The following is a 17,646-nucleotide window of genomic DNA, read 5'->3' on the forward strand; positions in this document are numbered from 1 at the left end:
CTGTGAGCTTTCAAATGTGTGAAACATGAAATAAGCCTGATTGGTCTAGAAGGAAAAGGTTGGCAGTAAATTTAACAGGAACCGATAGAACGTGCCAATCTCCTCCTGCCTCCTCAAACCTCTCCTTGGTTGTAGTAATCTGCTAATATCAGCCAGGTTACGGCTGATATATGGGCTCAGCACAGGGGGATCTCTTCCACTGAAATTTCAGCCTCCATTTTACCCCTGTGCTTCTTCTCACCTATCTTCCTCCCAATGCCTCCCATTTCTAGCTAAAAACGAGATCAGACACAAACGGAGGGACTACAAACGATGCAGCGGCTAGCCGCAAATACGAGTCTACATAGACACATACTCATGCACAGCAAGAACCATTCCTTGAATCTCTTGCTCACCAAGCTACCCTTCCCCCACCGTTGCTCACTCTAATGCTCGCATACATGCACCTTCCTTAATTAAAGACTGTGCTTCTGAAGCCGTTGTGACCTTTTATCAACTGTGATTTATAAATACATGTAAATAAATGGAGATAATAGAAACAAAATGGAGCGCATGTGAAGAGGCAGTTTCATTCACACTGTGCGGCATGTATGAAACACAGATTACTGCTGAGACTCCTTTTTCCCCTGACAACACATTTATTATATTGCGATTCTCCTCAGCAGAATGACTAAATAGGAAAAAAACGAAGGCTAAACAGGAAATGGAACTGGTATCAGAGATCGATTTCATCATCTCTTCCTCTCCTCTGAGCCAAATGAGCCACAATCCTACAATGAATTTATCACTGAGAAATCTATTTCATTGATCTAATGTTCGAAGACAGTAATGTCAAAGTAACCGACTATAGAGATCAATTCAAATGATTCCAAACTGCCTCTCAGTGCTGCTTCAATGAATGAAAATGCACCATTTTTTGGCCTACGGTAGCTGCATCAGCATAAGCCTTTGACGACATACACTAGGTGTGTTAAATGTATAAGCATTAGTCATCTGCCTCAAATCCAAACATGGAGATCATCTCCGTGTGTGCAAGGGAACTGGATCAGTCCTGTTCCGTTCTCCTCACTCTGCCACCATCAGAGGAAGCACAGTCAACAAATGGGAAACTGAGGGCTTGAGATGAATACTAAATATGAATTCTCTCCCATAAAGCGACAGCTGATACATGATGGTCTCTGTTTTACTACAGCAGCAGCTCATCGGATCCCAGTCCTTCCTGCCAGGCCCCACAGGCCAGACTATCTAACAGAGTGAGGAACAAGAAGAAGATGAGTTACCTGGTCATACCACTCCCGGTTGGTACAGGTGCACTCGGGCCACCATCCTGCTTGTCCACTGGGGTGGTTGCCGTTTACTTTGGCGCCACACTTGGATTGGCCCTTTGGGTTGGGGCCTCCAGGGCCCCCACCAGACATAATCTTGCCCTTACTTCTCCCCAAAGTGCCCGATCCTCCTCCCATGCTTCCACCTCCCCCTGAGGCCGGAGGGGGTAAGGTCTGGCCTCCTCCGTACCCAGGTGGGTATCCATAGGGCTCGGCCTGCCACTCTCCTCCATACGACGGGGCGTCCATCCTACGCAGGGCAGCCATACGGGTCACCTCATAACATTCGGGACACTTGCAGCAGTGGTGGTGTTTGTGCATGCTGGCTGCGCTGGCTGGGCTGACGCTGAGCGGCGTGGCACTCTGTCTCTGCTGCCTCCTCAGATCTCACACAGCACGCTGTGATCGGCTCACAGAGCGCTAATGCCGACAGAAATAATACTAATCACAGGAATTTCTACAGATTTTCCCTTTTCGTCAAATCCTGTCACTCTCCTCTTTATTCCTCTCGGATGTAGAAAAAAAAAGATCAAGAGGGACGGTAAGCAGCAACAGGAAAACAAAAATACAAAATGGGCACGTAGTCTTTGTCCTCTTGACGTAGAAGATCAAAGGAAATATTCAAAATATTGTATACGACCACACAATCAGAGACCAGCCCCGATGGTAGAAATTTCCTCTTGCTTCTCTTGGTTCACAGTGATACGCATATAAATTCATAGATATATATATATATATTCTTTTGTTTATATATCATATATATTTACACACACAATTACATATAAAAATATTAATATAAACAGACAAGCACAAATACAGTTATGTACAGGGATAAATGTATATATATATAAATATCTATATGCGTGTGTACAAATATATATATAGATATATAAACAATATGTATAAATAAATGATATCCGCAGATGAAATCTTCCTCTGGTAATTCTTGGTATCTTCCCGTTCAGTCAAAATCTCACGGTTTTCCTCCTGCGTTGAAAAACGTTGTCTTTCTCTCTCTGTTTCTTTTCTCAGCTTGCAGAGAGGAGCTGAGCACTGGATCGCCTCTCAGCCAGCTTGCCCTAGATGTGGATTATTCAGAGGGGTGCGAGCAAGCAAGAGGGAGATGGAGAGCGAGAGACACAGAGAGAAAGAGAGAGAGAGAGAGAGCGGCAGGGAGGGAGGGGGAGAGAGATACGTAGCAGCATCCCTCCAGCACCTCAGCCCTGACAGCCACAGCCAATCAACTGGCAGCGCTGCCATCAGCAGCAGCAGCACCAACAGGACTGAGCGCTTCACTAGCTGCTCTTAAAGGGGCCACAACCGCTAAAGCACACTGCTGCCTGCCTTGGGTGAAAAGGTACTGCTTCACAGATATAAAAAGGCACAATGAAAACATTGTATTTATTCATTTCCTCAATTAAAAAGGTCAGCAAGTCGTAGTGTGCTGCATGGCATTGCTAAAGCTCGACCCCAATCCACTAATTGTGAGTCTAATCCATCTTTTTCATCAGACCAATGCAGCCAAAATCCAACTTACAGTGAGCACCCTGTCGCTCTGACTGGTCACTGTTCACCTCCACGGTCATCCCTAGTTCGGCTGCAGACTCAACAGCTTTCTTGAAAGTGATGGCAACCCGGGGCTCTGTGTCACAGCACACAGCTGCAAATTATCTCACAATATAAGCATGTGCAGCAGATGAAATCCCTTTTTCTCCTGAATATAACTAGACCTGCCTCTCAGCAGAGATGCCTTTGAAAGACGCTGCATTACTTTCCATCACTCTTTACCCCTCTTCCTTTTTTAGCATTACTACTGGCAAAGCAGCACTACTGTTTAATTCATGTTACTGTTAAGTCCTGCCCATGTGCAGGATTGGGTAAAAATAAGCACAGCGAGAGAAAACTGCACTCCTGAAGCCTCGTTTAACAACCATAGGGGAAATATTTTATGTTCACAATGATGACATCAACACATGTGTACGAAACCAACAAGATTACACGCTTGGGCTTCGAGTGGGTGGAGGAAGAGATTGAGAGTGAGAATGTGTGAGGGGAAAAAAGAGAGAAGAAGAGACTATATGGCTTTTATGTATCTGTGGCAGTTATATTTTCAGTAATGCGATTGGACTGCCTGTGAACCATTTTGCATGCTTATGAATTTGTGGGTTGATCACAGCTAGATATAAAACATCCTGACACTGAGGGTGAAGGTTTATTTCTTAGAGACCTAAGAGGGAATGTTACAGTGTCGCCATTAAAGCACTGCATATATGCATTATTAATGAAATGTGACGGGGAACAGAGCTGGGTGTGTCTGCATGGGGGAGAGAGTATTTGTACATAGTCTGCATGTTACACTGCTCATACATGAAAGCCTTTTGTGTCAGCACATAAGACACAGTGCCTGTAAATTATAATAACGTGTATCTATGCATCCTTCCTGCAGAATCGAGCTGGATTTTCAGGCGACACTGCATTGTGTTGCAGTCGCACCAGGAGGCACACACAGCAGGCGCACTGACACTAAATTACATGCAACACTAACTCACTTCATTGTAATGATATTATTTCAATGCAACCTACAGAGAATTGCCATCAGAGAGCAACATTTTTAAATAGACCACTTAACCAGTGAATGCTTCAAGTTGTATGTCGGATGCAGCCACAAACCCTGCAGAAGCCAATCAGAGCAGAGGGGCGGGGCTTAGAAGCAGTGGCTTGAAAGGACGATGTAAGCATATCGATCACAGCACACATGACCGAGCACATGTTGCAACCATCCTCCCCTGGCCTCGCGCTGTCTCTCCTAAAAACTATCCACATAGTATTTGACTTACAGAGGGTTTGCAGTAAAATAACAACATACTGTACGACGCACACAGTGAGGACATGGCAGGCAGGATACACATCATATGGACAGGAAAAAGATCCCCTGTGATGAATACACACATGACATCTTTATGGATGACACACACACACACACACACACACACACACACACACACACACACACACACACACACACACACACACACAATATGAAATGTTTATATAGACATATTAAGTGACTGGGAGAAACACAACTGCTATCTTTAAATATTACATAATATAATATATTTAAAGAATTTGGTAGGTCTTTTTAGCATCAATAAATATCTGGTTCTGTGTATCAGAAGGATTCCAGTAAGAGGAATACAGGACGCAGAGTTATTACAGTAAAGGTCTTAAAGGGTAATGTGGTGTTGTTGTACATGTTGCTTAAGATATTCATAACCTTTTATATTTGCTTTACGCTGTAATTACTAAAGAAATGTATTTCTTCATAGCTTTTTCAGCTTCTTTAAGAGTAAACATTTCAGTAGAGAGGTGATAGTGTGAAATGCCAACTGCAGCCCTATTCACGTGGAATAAATTCCACATCAGTAGAATATTGTGTAATCATATCCCATAGCAATGCAATAAATACAACCCTTGCACATATGTTACATTTTTGTTGCGGTTGTGTAGCCTCATTTTATATCCGACTCAATGAAACTAATTTTTTCATGTTGTCGTTTTCAGTGTCCTTGTATTAGATTACATGACATTTTCAAATGTAATCTGCAGTTTATAACGTTATAAAACTGTCACCTATACAAGATTATTGTCCCGTTTGTAGGACATTGCCAAGGAATAATCAGTTACTGGCATATCCTTAATGGAAATACATAAATATTAGAAATGTAAAAAATGTAATGTTTATCTTTATGTTTTTTTAGATAACATGTGGACAAAATGTTCCCTTTCAAATAATAGTGACACAACTTGTATCATAATTTCTGAAACAACATATTGTTACAACCACGGGAACAACACCGCGCACTCGGGTATGATTGAACTGTTAGCTCGTAATTACACTCTGACTCAAATGTAATAACTATCCTGTAGAAAATACAATAAGAACCACTTGACTTTAGAAGACCCCAAAGAATAGCAATATTGTACTCCTTGGACTCATGGCTCTATAATATATAATAAACATCACGTATGCACACGTGTATACATACATGAGTGAGTGGTGTGAGTGTTAGTGTGCAGTCCTTGATAAATATTGTGAACAATTAAACAGCTTTGACTGGAAAGGAGTGGAGCAACAGCATTAGGTGATTTATCTTGTGAAATGAAAGCGCTAACCTCTGACCTTCTGTTGGCAAATGAAAAAGAGGGACCTTTGATTTATGGCATAAACGGGGAAATTATCCAGTGCTTTTGAACGGAAATGCTTCCCGCATCCCAGCTTGCAGCTCCCCCAACACTATGAGCTCAGCCTGCACGGCCCTTATTACATAAACCCACCTGGACACCTTGTAACAAACACACACACACACAAATACACACACACACGTGCTATCATAATGAGCATTACAACCCCCAACCACAGCACACACCATGTACTGAGCTTTTCAGTCATTTCTAGGCATTTCTCAGAGAAGCTGACTACTCCTGTGTCACCTGACCGGATGCAGCACCATAAAAGGACAGTCGGTACTGAGGCAGTCTTAAAGAGGCAGCTCCATATCAACACGTACTGAGCCGCACTACTGTAGCCTTAACTAACTGCAAGAGGGGGGTGAGGAAGCAAAATTCTCTCTCAGGCATCATTCCATCTTTGCAGAATCTGTAAATCTTTAGCACAATCTTTACAGTGAATGCTTCCACTGCTCAATGAATCATAGCTTTGTGAATGTGGAGGGAGGGGGGTACATGGTGAAGCAAGAGAGACCCCAAGACAGGAAGCCAGTCAGACCCAGAGAAGAAAAGATACTCATCAGTTATGTACTAAAAGCTAATGTAACCTGCCAAAGAGCCTCCACGATGCTCTCTTAGCGATGCAGACACTGAAAACAAAAGCTAGATGGATAAGACTCCTATTAATAGGCCTCAGTGGCAGAGAACAGCTGCTCTACACACACACACACACACACACACACACACACACACACACACACACACACACACACACACACACACACACACACACACACACACACACACACACACACACACCTCAAACTGATGGAATAATGAGTAAAACATACACATGAAGCAAAATGAGAAGTGGAGGGATATACAAGATGACAAGAGTGGAAGATTGTATCAGAGCCGCATGGCTAACGGAAAGCGCTTGGTGGAGATTTTTTTGCAGACCCACAAAGAACGAGAGCTATGAAATGGAGCACTAGTAGGAGGTTAAGGGATGAGCTGACAGAAAGGTGAAGGTAGCTGATAAAATATGATAAAGGTGTTGTGGGTCCACGACAGACGCAATAACCGAGGAGAAACCAAACTAGGTGCCCTATGTGTGGGCAGAAATGCAATGACTAGAGGGGGCATTACTGAAGCATGGTGCTGAACAGAAGGGGGAGTAAAAATAGAGAAAAGAAAATAGAGAGAGATGCCGAGAAAAAAACAAAGTGCTTATGTGTCCATGAGTGCATAGGAATGCAAAATAAACCCTGTGCAATTACCCATCCACCTTGTCACAGAGAGCATTGCATGTGAAATCAGTGTGCTTGCTGAGTGTGCATCATCACGATTGTGCTCATATGCGTTCACGGTGTAAAAAGCAGAGCAGAGACAGAAAGCGAGAGGAAAAAAAAACAAAGACACAAATTAAAAGAGGAATGAAAAAGACGGGATGAAAAACAGAGAAGCGAGGAGAGATAGATAGAGAGAGTCGGAGCAGTCTGTAGGGATGCAGGCGGGGGAGGAATGTGGTTTCCATGGCAACCCGAGGAAAGGCTGAGCTCTGGGTGTCCGTTCCAGCTCTGCACTGCACCGGCCCTCGCCTCTCAGCCGCCTTGCTCTCTCTCTCTCAGCCTCCCCCACTATATCTTCCTCTCTAAACCCCCCCCCCCATTTCTCTCCCTTTCTTTCCCTCCTTCCTGTTCCCTGCGCCTCCTCAGCTCCCTCACCTCCCTCCTTCATGTGATGGAGGGAGTCACACACACACACACTAACACACACCGTATAATCCACAGTCAACCTGTACTGTCACCGTATCTTTATGCAGACATTATCATGCGAGCACATTGAATCCATGTGCTCACAGCCTGCTTCTCCCCCTCTCTCCCCCTCCCTCACCCCCTCACGCCTCCACCCACTGCACTAGTTCTGGGCTCAGCTGAAAAGCCAACGCCTGCGGCCACTGTGCTGCCATGTGCCACTGGCCGTGTTGTAATGGGGAAGGCATGTGAACACAAGGGCTTTTAACAATACTGAGGAACACAGCTATATTGTATCAGATAAATCTCTATCAGGACATACGAGGACCGTTGCTCGTGTAAGCAGCAGGTTGACCACAAATCGTAGAGAAATTGTTTTGGGGGATACACTTATTCACCTTCCTGCCAAGATTTATATTAAATGATCAATACAGATCTCAAGTGTAAAAATAAGAAATGGCACATTAACCATAAAGATTTCCGAACTTTTGTATACAGAGGAAGTAATGAGATGTGAAGTAATGAGATGTGAAGCAGGTATTATTGAGCTTAAAAGGTGAATGTAGTCAGATTTGGTTTCCAATGCAGAGCTGTTTTCCCCTGTTTCTAGTCTGTATGCTAAGCTAACTGCCTGCTAGCTCTAGGTTTATATTTAACAGACACATAGGAGTGGTATCGATCATCAAGCAAATACATGTGTTTCCCTAAAAGTATATATTCCTTTTAATCTATGTTATTAGCGCAGAGCAACAAGGAGAGCCTAAAACATAAACTCATACTTAAGAATGTAAGTGTTTTGCAGCTGCAGGTGAATAGTGATGACAAAATATTTACAAAACGGCTTTCACATAATTCCTATATGATTAAAGCTTAAAAACTATTAATTACTATGATCTGTACAAGCATAATAGATGCAAATTATCATTGTAGATGTTGAATGCTGAAGAGAAAGTTAATTAAATTGTTTTAAAGAATGACAAATTAACATCAAAACAATTAACACAACATCTATTTGTGGATTGCGTTGTGTGTTGTTTACCAGTCATGCCTCAACATCATAAAATGTTTAAAAGATCATCAACCTTCATGAACAAAAATGTTTCATGATGATTTTGCTGGGGCACTTCTGGGATGCTTCACTAAACTGTCATGGTGAATGCGTAATCGTCACATCATGAGGTTCATTAGTATCTGCTTCTATTAGCAGCAGCTGCCTTTTCTTGTGTCTTTTCTGATCGCCCTAGGAAACTGCTTTTTGCTTTGCTTTACTCACTTTTGGTATGTCCACATGAGACAAAGTCACCAAGCCAGAAACTTGCTCCACTTTGTGAGGGCTCCTCCTGCTGGTCACTCGCACCCGAGACACACCCTCCTCCTGCTCTTCCTCTTCTCCATCATCTTCCTCCTGTGGGACAAGAGTGAATAAAAAGGGATTTTATAAAAAAACAAAACTTGTGGATACCAAAAATGACAATCATCGCAAATAAGATTAACGGTATAGTTCAACAACATTTCATTTCTCATTTGCTCTTCAGCTGAGAGTTAAATAAGAACATTGATACTACTTGCACATCTGTAGGATTGTGAGTATATTTTCAGTGATTGATACCACTCTCATTTCTGAGCGCTACATATGAACCTACAGCTAGCAGCTGGTTAGCTCAGCTTAGCAAAAAAGACTGGACGCAGTTTAAAAACAGCACGCATGACTGTCTGTACGTCTAAAATCTGCAGCCCCAAAACTCCCCAGTAAACATTGTAAAACAATTAAGATAATAGTATAAAAACACAGCCTTGCCAAGACTTTAGTAAGTCAGTAAACAGCGCCATGCTAGCTGCTTCCAGTCTTTATGCTAAGCTAAGCCAAAAGGCTGCTGGCTTTAGCTTCATATTCAGCACACAGACATTAGTGTAGTAAAAGGAGAGAGCCTTTGCAAAATCTAAAATGTGGAAATTATGGGCAGAGTAACACATCAACACAGGGCTATTTGTTGTGGAAACAGTCACCCGCCGAGCAGCACAGAAGTGGACGGTTCACTCCCTCTCCTATTTATGACAAATCAAGGTCAGTACAAAATAATTGCAAATATGTCCCTTATCAAACTTAACAAAATAACACATTGTACTGAATGAAGATGGGGACACAATAAGTCCACAGTGCTTGAAATTCCTTGATACCAGTCACACCACTCCCAAAGTTTAGACCACACAGAACATTAACTGACAGCAGAGGGCAGCTTTCCGAGAAGGCATTTGTTCAAAGTTGGAATAAAAGTTATATCAAAACAGCCCCAACGATTATCCAAACAAGGAGTGATGCCTTAGGCAATATTACAAATTAAAATGAAAGCTGCTCAAGTTAAAAAGACGATTGTTTGTATAAATAGTAAATACACATCTCTAAGCATAGGGGTGGCATTGCCTGGCATTTCTGCAACTAACTGGCACCGACTTGCAAAGACACAACATATTTTCCTCTGTTGTTGCACTGGTATGAATCCTGTACTCTGCGTCCTGAGATGCTAAGTGAGTTTTTTATGACCACTTCATTCCCAAGTGGCTGAGCTGACAGGGAGGTCAACTGTCACAGCCCGAGCTGCCCGCTCTGTCTAATACATGCAACCCAGAGTGTGCACCGTGCACACACACATACACACTCACATACAAACATGCACTTAAAAAAAAATGTGTAGACAGTAGACACATTTGAAATGAGTCCATCAATTAATAATTCAAGTCATACAATATTTAAATGTATGAAATGTTTCAGTTTCTTCATTGGTATTACTTTCTGAGTTATTCCCGGACTATCACACAATAATAAAGGTATTTGCAATCAAACACCAACATCTTTGTAGGTATAACATCAACTACATCACTAAAAACGGTTTTCCTCTACACCCTTCTTCTTTCTTTCATTTCTTTTCTCCACTCTCACCTGCTACTCTGCACCAAATCAGGGAATTTGCAGACTCATTTAGTTTCCCTCCCATCCTCCACTCAGGTGACAACATGGCTGGAATACTGATGAGCCCCTCACTGGGTGTCCATTAAGCAGCTCTCTCCCTCTCAAACTTCCCCCTCTCTCTCTCTCTCCAGGACGGTGCCTGGCCCCACAAGCAGCTGGGATCCAGAGAGGGAGCGATGTGGGGAAGGATCTGGAGCCAAGCTGCACTGAATTAGAAGCTCGACAGGGCGGACCACAGAACACACAGAGCAGCTCAGGATGGCAGAGGAAAGTTCAGACTACAGTCAGAGGTTGTGGGGTCTTTCGATAGGTGTCACAGATGTGGCACTGCAACTGATCTAATGTGTTTCACCTACAGTATAACAAAGTCCAATATTTTGTATTTTGACTTTCTGTCTAAACAGGGAGAAGAAGTATGTCACATTGTGTAGATTGACATTTGCTGCTTTATCTGTGCTTTATTAATTTAATGGCAAGTTTCATTAAGTAATAGTAGTGTACTGTACATAGTATATAGTAATACAAACTGATAAATGGTTAAAATAATTAACCAAATAAATGGAAAACTGAGTGAAACAGATGGCTTAAAGTTATTTTGTTGTTGTAATTACATGGTAAGTAGTTATAGCTATCCTAAAAGTAATTGATGAACCTTTTAAAATGCTTAAGGTAATAGGTAAATGTTTGAAAGAATCTGCTTCTGCAATTCCTAGTATTAGCATAAATGCAAAATTCCCTTAACATTGATGATTCCTTTCTGTAAAAGTATTGGAGCCAGAGTGTTCTACATGATATATATAACAGTACTAAATCATCTTCAAATATTGGATTTCATATTAGAAGCCGTTTTAAATAACATCCAAACTAAAAATCACTTTTTGGAACATCATGGGTGCTCATGATAAAAGTGTACCATTCAATATGGCTGTTGTTCTACTGACAAACAAGAAGAGCCACTGGACTAATCCTACACGTTAGGTCATAACGCTTTCAAATTCTTAAATATCAGAACTTATTATGTCAATATGGTGCCTACTATATCCTTTACTCAATGTCAAAAATGCATGAGATTCCTTTCTGTTGAAAATGCTGTCCCTTAGCAGAGCTTTTTGCGAAGTCATGCACTGGACAACAGTCTTCTGCTTTTAAACCTCCATTTAATACAGTCTACTAAATTACAACTTTTTGGTCGTTGCCCTGTTCAAAGGACCTTACATAATCCAGTTCAGACTTAGCACATGAATTTCAAAAACACATTGCCATTAAGTGATTGAGTGGAGGGAGGGGCTGTTAAGCACAAAGGAACAATGTTAGATTAAAGCTCTTATCTCATGTGAGGACTGAATTGCCTAATTTCACTATCCCTGAACGAGGGTTTGCACATACATATTTAGAAACATGCATTCAATCATTTATTTATCGAGCTCTTGGTGACATCTTGTAAAGATCCCATCTACCAAACGCACGGGTCAGATCCAGAGCCACCTGTCCTGTTCAAAAAACTGGATCAGAGAGGTAAGGCCCTTCTGACTAATGTTTGACATCACATTCACTGGGTCAATATTAAGTGACCAATCAGAAGGTCCCAAATGACCAAACAGGAAATGGACAAGGAGGTTCAGTGGGACGGTCAGAGGCAACTGTCAAGCACCAGGGAATTTCCTAATGAAGAGACCGAACATTTTGAACATAGCCACTAAATGAGTTTAAGTCAGATACGGGCATGACAGTATTGTAATGAAATTCACTTGAAAATGTGGACTTTCATTTCCGATTAAAGTTGTGTCCTTAACAATAATAAATAGGGCATTGTGTATACCGCAACCATAACCCTAACCCAACCCTAACTTACATCTAAGTAGAATAATACAATCACAACACTCAATGGACTATTGGGGTCAGGGTTATACTGCATGTAATTTGCTTTCTTACTGCATATGTGTCCCGTCTGTTTCACTATGGTTACAGTCATTTAAAGTGGTTCCTAATAGTATGAGAGATATGTCCGTTTTTTGTGCTGGTAATTTTGAGGCTCGATAAGCCTGCTGCATGTAACTGGAGTGCTTTTGTTACACATTTAAACTCAGAAAAGGGTTTCAAAATATTTCTAGTGGGCTCTTTTCACTTCTGAAGTATTTTTGAGTAGACAGGGAATCTACTCTGTTCCCATTTCTGTTGTGTTGGTTATTTGAAAAAGAACTACTAATATCATATTTCTATGAATCAATACACTGGTGCATACTAGCCTGCCTCTAAATGAATTCAACACAGAAAAATGTATTTAGTTTTGTTAAATAAATGAACAAGTGACATTACACTTGGCATCTCATGGATAATAATTGTGCAACAGCAACAGTAATCGTAGGAAATGGCCTGCTGCTTTTCCTTTAATGAAATACGGCTTCTTTAAGACTTTATTAATCTAATTTAATTTAATTAGTCTGAGGTTTCAGTGGAGGAACACTTTTTGTCGTTAAAAGGGATCAAAGCTGCCAATTGAGCCTTAAATTCAGTTCAAAAATGAAATTTGAAAACTGAAAATGAAATCAGTTTTTTGTTTGTGGCATCACAATGAACCAAAACCCCTGTGTACTGCATGTAGACAAATGCTGCATGACAAATAAACAGAGATACACACAATAAGCAGCAGTTATATCTTTTTTTTGTTGTGTCTTTCTAATTTCAAAAAAGGCCAGGGGTCAATAGTAAACGGGCTTTAGAAGTCAGGCAAAGATCAATTACATTAACATTTTGGCATAACTGAAGAAGATGCAATATTAAATCATGCGAGTGACATGAAGTCAGCGGCTGTAAAGGATTCAGTGGAACTTCAAACTAAATGACCCTTATTTGTAACCCTTGTGTGGACTCTGTGATGCTCCTCAGTTAACTGCTGAATATGGTTTAAATCAGAGAGAGCTTTTCTCCACTCAAAGCAGTTGCTGTATTTTGTGTGCTACAGTAAAAATATTCAAAATAACCACGTGACTGCAAACACTTGGCTGACTTCATGAGAGCGGCCCACTGATGAGCAAATGGTAATCAGCGTTCTTTTGACTCTGCCTAATTTCCTCTTCTCCTGTCAACCCATGTGATCCCTCCCTCCTTTCCCCCCCCCCGGCTGACACTCAATCTCCAGGTTGGATTCAAAGCTGCCGTGAGTCACGCTAACATTTTCTCCATGTAGAAGTGCGAGGGACCCAGGGAGTGACACCTTGAGTTGGCTGGAGTACCCTTTCTGCGCAGGCGAGAGGACGGCACACAGCAGCATGTGTGACACCAGATACAATGTAAACATTAAGCATATTTTCTCCAATCTATAATGTGAAGAAGGAAAATTACCTCCCACGTATCTTGCCTGCTGTCTTCTTTCACAACAGTTTGTTCTGTGTTCAGTTGCAAGGTCACCTCGTAACACTCTTGAATATCTGTGAGAAAAAAGAAAAAATTGAGCGTGTCTTTTTGCGTAACTTGGATCATCATAAACAGATGTTTGTGTTTTTTTTTAACTTCATTTTATTTGCTGCTCACAACTTCTCAGCCAACGAAAGTGAGTAGCTTTTGTTTAAGTAAAAGAGTCCAGCGAGCAATCATGGACACGTTGGGAATTGCTTTTCCTCAGTGGTGCACAGGGTGAAAACATGGGGGTGGGAGTCGTCTGTTGACATGGAAGTTATGTCTCCACATTTGCAAATGCTCTTCTTATCTTGCTGCTGAACTACATGACTCAGGTACTGACTGAGTAAATCATCAGCTCAGTCAGTCTAAGAGGCCCACGTACATATATTTCCTATTACCTGAACAACATGCCTCATCTCTCTACTTTTTATTCTTTTCAGTTCAACATCACCATAGATCAGCTACACTGTAGGTCTGTCCATTGTTGTTGCTTTGAAGCTCCATTTTAGAGTAAGGGTACATGAGCGCTTACGCATGATGAATACATGAAGACACTGCCCCCTAGTTGAGTAGTGGGCAATCCATACCATGTAACATGCCTTGATTTGAGTGCTGTAGAAAGGGGAGTTGGTATTATATTTCACATTTTCACAAGGTATGTTTCAAACTTTATGTGAGGAATTGACTTCACATATTTGTTAACAAGCCATATTGTGAATATAAGTTTGTGAAAGCAAAAAAGAACATGTCAGTAAATGTGAGAGGCTGTGCTGTGAGGCTTTGAGCTAAATGCTAACACACTCACAAATACAATGCTAATGTGCTGGCGTCTTTTCAGTATAATGTTTACCATGTTCACTATCCTAGTTGACCTCATTAACATACAAACACTTTCTCAAATACCACTAAATACTATATGAGATTAGCATTATTAGCATCTTCGCGACACATTTCAGCATCTCTTTTGAAGTTTTTTCTTTTTCAGATGACTCTACTCCACTGTTGTCCTCCCTTCTCTTCTGGTCTCCACTCATGACCCTGCGGCTCGTGACACGCCCATGTCCTGTGGTCACCTATTGAGTGGCAGCCGTTTGATGAGAATGAGCTGGGACAATTTTGCTGATGTCACACGCAGACCTTTGTTACCGCACTGTTGACATCAAGAGGTTGCTGGAGAGTTCATAAACTTCCCAAAGTCAGGACATCACTCCCTGCTCAAGGACACATGTACAGGATCTGACATTTAAAATACACATATTAAAACATGTATTTTTCAATAAACAATGTGACCTCTTTGTTGAAACAGTCCAATAAAGTTCTCTCTGTATGCATGTGTGTGTGTGTGTGTGTGTGTGTGTGTGTGTGTGTGTGTGTGTGTGTGTGTGTATATATATATGTGTGTGTGTGAGTATGTGAGTGAGTGAGTGAGTGAGTGAGAGAGAGAGAGAGAGAGATAGAGAGATGAAGAGATAAGAGTCAGTATGTCCCACAAAACACTGCAAGAACAAAAGTGTAAGAATGGAGCATGTGACTCATCCCTGTGTCTGAATGTGGAGGAGTGAAGTCATGTGTGGGCAGAGGAGTTGGTTGCACAGCTGACTAAAGAGCAATCTCACTAACACAAACTCTTATTGGCAATATATGCACACACACACACACACAAACAAGCTGTAGGGCCTACCTGCATACAGGCACCAACACAAATACCTACAATGACACTAGGACATAATTTAGATGCAGCATAAAGTTAGAAAGTACTACATTCTTTTGAGACACGAGAGTATTATGAGTATGCAACTTAACTCCAAGACAAAAATCTAGATGTTAAAGTGGAGTTAGATACATTTCTTGCCTAAACGTATCAATATAGAGTTATGTATTGGCTATAAAAGGAGACATGCTTTTGGAACGATCTACACATATTGAGTCATTTGACCCATTGTTCATATGAGATAATCTAGTTAACTCATCTTTTAAATAGGCTTTGAAAATGTTGCATCTGCTAAGTCTTACAGGGTTTTGCTCTGCAGCTGCGTCGCGCACACCTGGCTTGCTTTCACATTACTAACACTTCTAATTAAATATTGTTCAGCTATTCCTGGCAGAGGTAACAAAACAGAGAAAGGTGCTCAATCAGGTCTTGAAGTGTTTTGAGCTCGAGATTCACAGTCACACAAAGTACAGAGAGTTTTTGTTTAACTATGACTTTCCAAAAGAAAAAACCAAAGCGTTCCAACCCTCACGGACCACATAAATTCCTGACTATGGAAAAAAATACATAATGCAAGCCAGAAGTCTCTTTCAGAGGACTTCTTCCCAGATCGCTTTTTGATGTTGGGTGTATTTTTGGATGGCCTGATCCGAGCTCTAAGCCTTTTTGTCACAGTGATAGGGGCTTTCCATGCAAGGAAAGTATTTGTGTGAGTTAGACCTCTCCTTTTTGTCATGTACCTATTCAATTAGACGGAAGTCATCTCTGTATTGTCTGCCTGGGTGAATCATACAGAAAGAGAAAGCAACTGGATTCTTACATGATGGTGAGCAAGATAGCTCACTAGAATAACACATTCACAGAAAACTAGGTCACGATTTCAAGGCATAGGAAACAATTCACCCCCTTGTCACTGCCTCGATAACCACTCCCCAGGCATTTAGGGTCTTCCGCAATTTAACATGTCTGTCAGTTTGTGTGCCCTAACTCCCTGCAGCCCCCCTAGCCTCCCACTGCATGTTTGTATGTAGGAACAAAAGGGTGGACGCACAGTTAAGGCAACCTTTGTTCGTGACTGTGCAACCATGCAGACATCCAATCAAGCGGCCTGTACTGAACCTTCCCACACTGCATCAAACACCTCTCTACGTCCCACAGTGCAGAGACAGAGAAACATATAAGGCATAAACTAACTTTACTTTAATATCAGCAGAGAGCTGTCTTCTGATCTTGTCAATCTGAAACATTATTCTCTTGTTAATTATCTGTCTGCTGTTGTTCCGTAAAAAGAAACACAAAATGTGCCGAACTGAACGGGTTCACATGGCCCTGAGCATGTGAAGGCAAACACAACAAGAGAGGATGAGAGGATGAGTAATGTTTATACAGCACTGTATTCCTATTAGTGCAGTGAACCGGCTGCTCCTCCGCTCTGCCTTCCCTGATGAGAACCACATGTTGAACGAGGGCCTGCACCTGAGACACCGCGGCCAGAGGCCTCCTCTTCCTCTACCCTCACACTCTGCACAGATTATCACCAGAGAGCCAGGAGAGTTGTTGAAGAGGCTTGGCATGATGGCCAGGAGCAGTTTATTTTGCCGCCTGCCTCTGGCTCTGCCCTGATTGAATATACTGTGTAAGGAATGTTTGGCATCCTGATTTGGGAAGTGAAATCCTCTCCAAGTCTCATTAACTAAATCTTAAGTCTCATTGTGCTTTTTGTACATGTAAATAGTTTGCAAAGGCTTTCCAAAGTTTGCTCCATTTGCAGTTTCTCTCCCACACACTCCCCCCTGCCGGAAACGCATCAATAGCCGCTTTCACACCAAGTACTTTGCCGTACTTAGTGCCGGCACTTAGTGCCCCGGAACTTAGTGCCCCGGCACTTAGTACCCCAGGGCACTAAGTACCAATCGCGTTCACACCGGAGTACTTTTCCCTGAGGGAAGATTACGCAAATGAGCCGCTGACATCACTTAGCCTTCTTCTGCTTTGGGTTTACTGGCAGGCCGCAAACAACTTCACGGCGTATATTGCCTTCCGAGTAAATCGCCAGAACGCCGACACCTCCTCATCACTCCACCCATGTTTTTTTTTTTTTGCCATAAGTTATTCTCTCTCCGTTGGTGCGTGGGGCTAAGGCTAATGCTAATAATGCTAATGCCAGCAAATACAATGGCGGCTTCAAAAAACTTTTCAGAGTTTTACGGGGCATGGTTTGCAATTCGCCCAGCCAATAGAAATTGGTACTTTTTTGGT

The 17,646-nt window shown here is 41.9% G+C and overlaps 1 protein-coding gene across 6 annotated transcripts in view; it reads right to left on the reverse strand.

Annotated features, from left to right (window-relative positions):
- Positions 1-17,646, reverse strand: part of dlg3 (discs, large homolog 3 (Drosophila)) — a 71,113-nt gene that overhangs the window by 50,262 nt on the left and 3,205 nt on the right. For 3 of the 6 annotated variants that reach the window (XM_010786127.1, XM_010786124.1, XM_010786123.1), the window contains exons 3-4: positions 13,620-13,705; positions 8,583-8,714 (exon numbers count right to left, since the gene is read on the reverse strand). In XM_010786127.1, coding sequence (XP_010784429.1) covers positions 8,583-8,714; positions 13,620-13,705 — 218 coding nt within the window. Of the gene's footprint in view, positions 1-1,280; positions 2,052-8,582; positions 8,715-13,619; positions 13,706-17,646 lie in introns of those variants that run through there. The other 3 variants (XM_010786129.1, XM_010786128.1, XM_010786126.1) reach the window with 3 other exon arrangements.

This window comes from Notothenia coriiceps, unplaced genomic scaffold (genome assembly GCF_000735185.1).
Source record: "Notothenia coriiceps isolate Sejong01 unplaced genomic scaffold, NC01 NC01_scaffold00028799, whole genome shotgun sequence".
In the NCBI taxonomy this organism is placed as follows: Eukaryota; Metazoa; Chordata; class Actinopteri; order Perciformes; family Nototheniidae; genus Notothenia; species Notothenia coriiceps.